The sequence below is a fragment of the Brassica oleracea genome, chromosome C3 (genome assembly GCF_000695525.1).
Source record: "Brassica oleracea var. oleracea cultivar TO1000 chromosome C3, BOL, whole genome shotgun sequence".
Taxonomy (NCBI): domain Eukaryota; kingdom Viridiplantae; phylum Streptophyta; class Magnoliopsida; order Brassicales; family Brassicaceae; genus Brassica; species Brassica oleracea.
Window position 1 is genome coordinate 11,430,295 of NC_027750.1, and position 10,363 is coordinate 11,440,657.

General features: G+C 33.3%; 1 protein-coding gene and 1 pseudogene across 1 annotated transcript; both read right to left on the minus strand.

Annotated features, from left to right (window-relative positions):
* Positions 1-2,356: 2,356 nt before the first annotated feature.
* LOC106329878 lies at positions 2,357-7,225 on the minus strand (annotated as a pseudogene).
* Positions 7,226-8,200: 975 nt separating this feature from the next.
* LOC106334039 (AT-hook motif nuclear-localized protein 4) lies at positions 8,201-10,134 on the minus strand. The gene is made up of 5 exons (XM_013772404.1): positions 9,907-10,134; positions 9,453-9,520; positions 8,938-9,069; positions 8,600-8,761; positions 8,201-8,524 (listed from the first exon to the last, which is right to left on the minus strand). Exons 1-5 carry the CDS (start codon positions 10,109-10,111, stop codon positions 8,321-8,323), a joined length of 771 nt encoding a protein of 256 aa, XP_013627858.1. The 5' UTR covers positions 10,112-10,134; the 3' UTR covers positions 8,201-8,320.
* Between the last annotated feature and the right edge of the window lie 229 nt (positions 10,135-10,363).

Here is a 10,363-nt window from a genome sequence, read left to right on the forward strand (position 1 = left end):
ATATTAGCCTACACGGTTTCTTTGGTTTCTCTACTAAAGATTGAAAGTGTAATATTGAATCAGTCTGATACCAATGACAATTAATAGTAAAACTTTTAAACAATCAAAGTTTCAAACAAAACATCTCATACATAAAAAAAAAAAACAAAACTGATAATTTCTTGTCACTAAAGTCTACAACCATCATGTTTCAAGTCAACTAGTCAAGTCAAACAAAGCAAACGAACTCTTGAACTCAATACTGTAACTTAGTAGCAGATTGTAAATTTGTAATCTAATTACAGTATAGAATGGTGAGTGATATAAATAACATGAAAAGATTTAACTTTAACTCGTGTCTACCCAGAGGAAGAAATCATATACCTGTGTAGATGGTAGATGGTGGTAGATCGAGGAAGAGGTGAAGCTACAGTGGTAGATGGAGGAAGAAGAATAGGAAGAAGAGAAGCTATGGTAGTAGATCGAGGAAGAAGAGAAGCTTTGGTGGTGCTCTCTACGAAAAGAAGTACGGTTGTAGACCAAAGATGAAGAGAAGGTACCGATGAAGAAGATAAGGCCCGGTGGTGACCTTAGTCAACGGGTGGAAGAGAAGGTCCAGAATTTCCTCCACAGTCGTCATTTCTCACATTTTTCGTCGGTGAACAAAACGCCAAACGTCTCTGGTGAAGAAGACACGCCGGTCTCGAATGCCCCGCAAACCCGCGTCGATCCGCCCCGCATTGGCCCATACCCGAAATTGACCAATCCGCAAGACCCGCAATATCTCGGGCCTAAGATATGTAAGCCCAAACTCGCCCCGTAGTGGGACTTTACGGGTTAGGCCCGCGGGCTAACGTAACAATTGTCATCCCTATAGTATAGTATTAACAAGCCTTTTAATATTGTATAGTTTATTTACTAAAATGTTATATATTGTTTTTAGATTTTAGTTTGATTTTAAATATTATAAGTATACTGTATTTTATATTTGGGTTTAAGGTTTAGTATTTAAGGGTTGAGACGAGAGTTAGAAAGAAGGTTTATGATTATATTATTTATCTATTAATTCACAGTCAGTTCAATGCTATTTTTATATGATGTTTATCTTTAACTTTGAGCATGTAAATAGAATAAAACATTTATGATATATTATTTGTAGAGAGTTTATGCTATGTATTTTATATGAAAAATAAAATCTTCACTTATTCTCCATCGTTGTTCTGCCCGATACATTGTTTTTTTTCTATTTTCTGTTTAAAAAATATTATATATATATATATATATATTATATTTTATATTAGAATTTAGAATTTACTGATTAGGATTTAGAGTTTAGTATTAAGGGGTGAAATGAAGTTGGAGGTGGGGTTTACAATTATACTATATATAGAGTTTCTATACTATTTATCATTAATTCATTTATTAGATGTATACTATTTTTATATGATGATCAACTTTATTAGTTTATATATGTGAATGGAATGGATCCTCTATTATGTACTATTTGAAGATGACTTATACTATGTATCGTATATAAAAAAGAAAATGTTCACTTATCCCCCATATTTATTTCACTGTTTTTCTTTACGACGCCCATCTTCTGTTTATCGTTGTCTCTTTCTGTTTGTATGTTGTAATTAATTGAGTTATCGTGTTATATGCATAATTTGATTCGCCGTCGTGTTATATGAATAAACCAAAAATCATGATTAGCGAAATTTCAGTTAGAAGAAATTTTTGTATAGTACAATATGTTTTTTTCCTGGCCACATGTATTACATTTGTCAACATCACCGGTTTTCTTCTTTTATCGAATACCGTTTACGTGTAAAGTTAAAACTGGCAGAAAATGGAACAGAGAGTTATTCACATAATAATGTTAAAATCATAGTTATATTCTTAATATTACTTTCAAAATTGGTTAGATAACAAACTAACCCTTTTTTAATTATAGGATTTTAACTGCTAATTTATTAATTATACATCAATCTCACAAAATTAGTTTACATAATTTTTTGAAAGAACCAAGTTACTAGATAAGAATAGATATACATCATATAATGGATAAAATATTTAAACAGAACTCCATTTTTCTCAAAAAAAAAATATTTAAACAGAAGTGACTTTGCGAAATTTATTAGACTAATGAAAACTCCGTTACTAACTTACTATCGTACTTTGATGCGATGATTGGTCCGGGTAGCATTTCATGGTCAGACCATTCACCGCTGTCTGATTCGATTCCTTTCCCAGCAAGAGGTATACAAAGAAGAGGAAGCTTGAGTCTTCTTCATTTATTCATCAACGTCGTTTCAGTTTAGATTCATAGGTTTTAGTCTCTTTTAACATCTTCAATGCTAGGGCTCATGAGCTTTAAATAGCAGAGAGAATCTACTATAAGTATGTGTAAGTTTGTGTGTTTGAAATAAACAAGAAATATAAGCAATGTAGACAATTAAAGAAAATTGTGTTCTCCAGATGAGCAAGAAACAAATCAAACAAACAGAGAAAGAGTGAGCAAAAGTGTTTTTTTTTTTTTGGTAAAATGTTAAATATTATTACCAGATTATTAATTTTGACAGAAATTACAGAAATTCACGAGGTAATAGAAATACAGAAATGTAAACTAAACAGAAGAACCCAACCAGCAAATAATGATCAACAGGAAATAGGCAGAGACTGAGACTAAGCATAAGACAGCCCCGGCCAGACTGAGACTGGGTCGGAATGCTTGCTTGTGCCTAAAGTTAGGTCAGGCTGTGGACAGGGCGGGTAATAATGGCTGAGCATAAGCACGTACGCCCGCCCTTCATGCAACCCATACTCTTAAGGATCTCAGAGCTCAAACCAAGAGCTTCTGAGAGAAGTTCGAAGAGCAAACCACCTAAGCTCATCACATGTTTCGAGTATTCAAGCACCTCATTCCTGAAAATCATATATATGATGTTAAAATCAATCAGTCCCAAAATGAGTCTTTGCAATCAGAGAACCACTACAACTTGTATCTATATATGTGTGTGTTTGTTGAAATCGAATCCTTATTTAAAACCTATAAATGAAGGAGAAATCATGAGAAGTGCTACATGACAAAACCAAATAGGAGTTGAGTTCTGACTATAGTCACAAAGGATAAAGTCCAGAAGCAACAACTAGTTTAATTTGGTTAAAGCCAACAAATGTGAAGTGTTGGTTAATTTCTAGCTAGTACATATAATTATTGTTAGAGTTGGTAAGAGTTGTTAGTAGAAATAAGGTCTAAAGTTATAGTTATTAAAGTGTATGTTAGAGTAGTAGAGAGAATCTACTATAAGCATGTTAGTAGAAATAAGGTCTAAAGATATTTTTTTCCACTTTTTGATGTAGTCATCCGTCTGCAAAATTGTATAATGTAGTAAGTATTAGAAAATTTAATTTTTCCAAAAACATACAAACGACCAAGACTGAAGAACACAAACGACCCAGACGATACCCAAACTGATATCAACAAATGTACAAACGAAAAACACTTCTATCTACTCTGTATCAAAACAAAATCGAATTCATTTGATACTCAATATTAAAAAAATCGTTTGACAGAGACTAACCTTTGATGGCAAAAATAGGTGAATTAAACTGGTTAATGCGGAGAGGAGCTTGTAAGAGTGTCGAAATCAACGAGAATAAGTGATGAAAGCCTTGAGATTCGACGTAGCTGAAAAGTTTAGAAAGGGGGTTTAGGGTTCGTCGCTTGGGTTTTGGATTCACTTTTCCTATGTGAATCGAAAGTTTTAGTGGTTGATTAGGGTGTGGAGATGAAGAAATCAATGAGAAATCATGATGGAAACTAAAGAGAGTCAAGAGTTTGAGGATTTCTTGGGGATTTAGGGTTCATGGGGTCATGGAAGAGAAAAGTATCGTAGAGGTGTATTTTTTTTTTTTCTAAGAGGTTTCACCTTTTTTGGTCAAGTAAGAGTAATTTTGCCTTAATTTATTTTTACTGGGAACTAATTTTTTTTAACCGATAGGGCATTTCAGTCTTAATTATACATTTTCTATCTTTCTTTTTTTTGTATGTTAGTCTAGTCATTAGTCATAGAATGTGAGTTATTAGAGGTAATTTCCCTTGAAATAAACAAGAAATATAAGCAAATGTAGACAATTAAAGAAAATTGTGTTCTCCAGGTGAGCAAGAAACAAATCAAACAAACAGAGAAAGAGTGAGCAAAAGCTTGTGTTTAACATGTAAACACAAGAAGTAAAACTGAGTGTTAAGTCACCTGCATGCTTCTGGAAGCTCCTCAGGCTTTGGAGGGTTTGGGTCCATGTAAAAAGCAAAGTTGTCTCTCCAGTTAATAGGCGGCGAACTATAGAGATTGAAATTGCTGTAGTAGAGAAATCTCTTGGACAATTCGCGGGAGAAGTAAGATTTCTTCACCTCAAGATCTTCCTCATAAAACCTACGAACTCCATCTTTGATCTCTTCAAGAACGCTTAAGGGAACATCATGATTGATCACCTGGAAGAATCCCCTTTTCTCCGCTGCGTGTTTGATTTTCTTAACGACACCTTCACGCGATGCTGCCTCAGCGTGAAGGCCTTAGGGATTGCGAAACCAGAGGCAGAAACAGGAGGTTTCTTGTCGTCTGAGGTACCTAAAGGATCGTGGAAGATGTGAGGAACTTCAGTGACTTGAGCATCAACGAGGCCCTTCACGCCCGCTTTTGTCTCATCAAAGCCTTTAGCTCACTGTAAGAATCATGTTCGATAGCAACATTCGGCGCCATTACCTTTTATGCTTCTTGAAATGTTTTGTTAGAAGAATATTTTTCAGATTTATCACAATTTTATAGAAGAAATGGATAAGGCAGCTGGATTTCACTCGTGGAGCGGAACAATCCAACAATTTTCACCGTAGGAAATTTTAAATATCAATCAAAAACATTAACATAAATTAAATGCCTTAAATAAGTAGCTAGTATTTCGACCCATAAAAATAAGTAGCTAGTATTAAATATATATATATATATATATATATATATATTGGATTACAAAGTTTTAAAGAGATTAACCTCTAAAAAGTATATATTTTTAACAGGTATATGAAGTTTATATGTTTGTGATGAACTTTTAGACTTATACTCTAAGTTTATATAGAAAAAAATCATCACAAAATTATATTTTATATCTTTTTATCTATATGCAAATTGAAGAAGAACTCAGAAAATGTGATATATTATTTAGATTTAATATCATCTCTAAAACTAACAGAACAATACAAAAGCAAAAAAAAACATTATTGCCATGATATTTTGCACAATTTGTAGAAACCTGCCAATTAAATGGCCAAATATATTTTGTGGCTAAAAAGAGAGTGTCGTAGATTCGTAGATCTATTTGTTTAGGATAAGGGTTTCACGTTCTTGGCATGGTTTGAATTGGAATTTATTTTGTATTTTATTCTTTAATAATTGCCATTGTGTACATTAAAATTGACCTAAACCTTTTTTTTGTACAACCTAACATGGGTGCATCTGCCCCACCAAGTATACCGCCAACACTGAACAAAGGTTAAGGTGATGAAACTGTATCTATATACTAAGCACTAGTTTGCTTCTCAAAAACAAGACTATACGCTCTTGCGTTACCATCAAAACTGAATGAAATTGTCCAAAACGTTACGATGGATACAAAATATATGAAAGCAAAAGAAGACTCTATGTTAAGAGCATCTCCTTACAATCTATATTCCTCTCCAAACTCTTTAAAAATAAAATCATCTATAACTCATTGATATATGGTGTTTTTGAACAAAGTGTTTCAGTACTTTAAAGGATCTCTGCTTCAAACACTATCTTCATTGATGATGAACCATACAAAATAATATTAATCCTGTACATCTCTACAAAAATGTTAATTATTAGTTTAGTTTTTCCTTCTAAGTGTAGTTGATCTTGATGTGCATGCCGGACAATACATATGTGTTTCCAGTGAGTTACCATCCTACAGACGAATACGATGATTTTTTTGGTATGTGATCGTTTTTTACTTGACGTTTTCATCTATTAGCTCTAGCCATGATCTTTGTTATGGCTGGTTTGATTTTGACCCTGTTAGATCCAGACGGAGAGTTCTCTTCTTACTAGGACGATCTCGCAAATTCATTGGTTGTTCAAGCTTATATAAAAGAGCATTCAGTGATAAAGGCAGTGATAAAGGAATATTATCTTCTTCTTTTTTTTGCTAATTTAATATTATTTATTTTTAATGCAAGGATTATTATCTTTCATATGATCAGCTGTTAGTGTAGTTCTATAAAATAAATCTGATCTTAGGTTGCTACTAAGTATTGGATATATTTCTACCAATAATGTTGAACCCATTATGAGAATTAATATTAAATCCTCTCAAATGTTTTATTTAAGTTTTAGCAAGGTTGATGATATAATGAGACAAAAATATTATTTAAATAAAAATAAGTTGTATTATCTCCATTGGATTATAAAGAAACGTACCAAATGCTTGATATGAATGTTCAGAAGAAAAGAGACAACACTGAAAATATTACTTGAACCAAATTTTGTCTTGTTGGATGCATCTTAAAACATCAATAGTCTTACACTCTTCCAAGAACATTAAAAAAAGAAGCAAATATCATCTTTTTAAGGATTTTATTAGCTTAGATTCAAATGAGATTACGTACGGGTTATATCCAGAATATAGCCTGTACCACTCGCTGTTCGAAAAGTGAGAAGTCTCTAATTTCTGGTTGATGGAGATGTAATGCGGTCGTGCGGATGAGGAACCAAATGCGTTTGGTACTGTGGGAGTAACAAGCACAGATGTGGACTTTTCTTGCTTCTTCAGAGATAGGTTTGCGATCAACGGCCAGAAACTACCGATCACAACCTATAAAAGTGAATCATAATATGAAAACTTATGATGTTATATTAAGATATATATCCCACATCGGAATATCTAAGGAATATTAAATAATAGTATATAAAAGGTTAGGGCCAATCCAATAATTGTCAATTGGTTTTAAGTTGGAAGTCCATAATTAATCTGAATCAGAACCCAAATCGTAAATACCCTAAACTCCTAATTAATATAAAGAAGATGTTATTCTTTTTTTTCTTACTTGGACCGGACTTGCGCAGTGAGTCTACCGACTAAATTACCACCAAAGACACAACCATTAATTCCACAAATTGTAATATGCCATCCTCCATGTCTCATTTCTCATTCCTCCACTTTCAGTTATCTCCATTGTGCCGGTTAACGAGATTATCTCATAACAATCCTGGACCAAAGTGTTACCATCTAACTATATATCCTATCTAACACTGTGGTTAACCAAGATCTTTACATTTTTTGAAAACCCTATATTCAAATAACTTATACTCTTACACTAATTGAGTTTCAAGAATCCAAAACCGGATTACATGACCAATTATATTATAAATTTACCTTGAACGTCAGGACTCTTTTGTTGATGAACCGTACAAAGTTATTCTTAATCCTCTATCTCTACAAAAATGTTTATTATTAGTTTAGGTTTTGCTCCTAACTGTAATTGATCTTGATGTGCATTCCGGACTATACATGCGCGTTTCCAGTGAGTTACCATCCTACAGATGTATACGATGATTCTTTTGGTATGTGATCATTTTTTACTTGACGGTTTCATCTCTTAACTGTAGCCATGATCTTTGTTATAGTTGGTTTGGTTTTGATTCTGTTAGATCCAGAAGGGAGAGTTATGTTCTTACTTGAATGTCTCGCAAATTCATCGGTTGTTCAAGCTTAAATAAAAGAGCATTCTTTTGGTCACCCCATGACCGTTCTTCTCATACGGACTGGTCTTTCTACCGCACAGTGTGGTAAGGGAATATTATCCTTTTCTTTTGCTAATTTTTATTTTATTTTATTATTTTGGTATTTTTATGCAAAGAGATAATCTGTTAGTTTAGTTCTATAAAAAATAACTCCGATTTTAGGTTTCTAGTAAGTATTGAACATATTTCTAACAATACTTTTGAACCCAATATAATTTTTTATCAATTATTAAATCCTCTGAAATGTTTTGTTTAAGTTTTAGCAAGGTTAATGATATTAGAAGACAAGAATTCTTTTAAAATGAAAATGAGTTTTTATTATCTCCATTGGATTATAAAGAAACCAATGTACCAAATATTTGATGAATGTTCAGAAGAAAAGAGACAGCACTGAAAATATGACTTGAACCAAATTTTGTCTTGTTGGATGCACTTAATACATCAGTTGAGTATTACACACTCCCAAGAACATAAAAAGCAGAAAATATCCTCTTTCAAGGATTTTATTAACTTAGATTCAGATGAGATTACGGGTTATATCCAGAATATTTCCTGTACCACTCGCTGCTCGAAAAATGAGAAGAGTCTCTCATTTCTGGTTGATGGACTTGTCCTCCAGATGAGGAACCAACTGCGTTTGGTACTGTCGGTGTAACAAGCACAGATGTGGACGTATCTTTCTTCCTCAAAGACGGATTTGCGATCAACGGCCAGAAACTTCCAATCACAACCTATAAAAATGAACCATAATATAAGAGCTTCTAATGTTTCAACATTACAAAGAAGATGCTTTCTTTTGTTCTTACCTGAACCTGACTTGCAGCAGTGAGTCTACCGACTAAATTACCACCAAAGACACAACCATCAACTCCACCGATTGTAATACGCCATACTCCTGTCTCATTTCTCACTCCTCCACTTTCAGTTATCTCCACTGTGTTGGTCAGCGAGATTATCTCATAACAATCCTGCACCAAAGTGTTATGGTCATCCTATATATCCTATCTAACTCGGTGGCTAACGAGGATCTTTACATTTTGAAAACCCTATATTCTCATGTTCAAACAAGTTATAATATATATACACTAATTGAGTTTCAAGAATCCAAAATCGGACTACAAGACCGAGTTCATTATATAATTACCTTGAACGTCAGGACTCTTCTGTTAGAGCCGAGTGATTGAATCCTGAGATTAAAAACCGCACCGGTTGCTGACAAAACGCAGATCCCACGAGATCCATTCTGCGTGAAGGACATAATCTTCTCGATGATATCCTGTAAAATGACCATCAAATACAAAATATAACCATCGCATCTTCAATACGTAATGTTCATGTGCTACGAAGACATATCATATCAGCTTATTATTAATTGTTAAAATTTATTCATTTGATAAACCACAGCCTAGTCAAAATTAATCATTCAATATTTTGTATTTATCTTAAATGTCTCGACTCAAAAATTTTACACTAAAAATATTTAATAATATATGTTAACAATGTTGTAATCTATTGCACTAGTCAAAGTTAAAATTTATTGAATTTATTTGACTAAACTATATTTTTAATCTTGAAATTGTTATACCATATTTTCATAAAAACAACAAAACTATAATTCTACAACAGCACACTTAATTAAAAGAGGTGTGTTATACGTACCTCTCGGGCATTAATCATGAGCATATGTGCCTTGAAGTCCCCTCCTCCAAGTCTCCTAGTCGGATCAGCTTCAAATCCAAAACACGTCATAGTTTACCACATATATATATATCTGAACTCTCTTGTTTGAAAACAAATAGTTTTCTTCCATTTTCTTTGCAGAAGATCAAATATGTATTATGATTCCTATAGTGTGTTCAATTAATTTCCCTATAGTTTGCGCAATATATATTGGCAATGAACAATTTTCCTAAGACCTAACACAAGATAAATATCTTCCCAATGAGTTCCATTGATTGAAAACGTAAGCCCTATTCATATTCATATTCATATCCATATCCATATCCCCACATTAATTTACATATCCATATTCATATTCATAATCCCATGTCCCTTCAAACATCAAAGATCGAATGGTTGTAGTTATTCCGACTAAGAGATCTCAAAGTTTTACCTCCCATACTCAACGACCTCATCGCCGAGGATCTCTCCTGTGTTCCAGACGGTATGATCGACTTCCCTTTGGGATCGTACAGGCAGGACCTCTGCACCAACGTATCGTCCCCTTTGGTCTCCTCCCCAACCGTAGCCCGTACCCTGACGGGAGAGGGAGAGTCACAACTTGAATCAGAACTTGAGTTAGAACTTGAGTCAGACATTGAGACAGAATTGGAGCTCTCGTTGAGATCCATAGTATATATAGATTTTTTTTTGTTTTTTGGACAACTTATAGTATATATAGATTGAAATTGAGAGGTAAGAGTTTGAGATTTTATAAAGTCCCTTGTATGACCATGAAAAAATGGGAAAATATCTTTATAGTTTGGAAATATTTTCTTGGTCTGAGTTCTTTCTTAATTAACTTTTAAATAGGTATATAATATTAGAAATAATATATATGGAGTAAATTT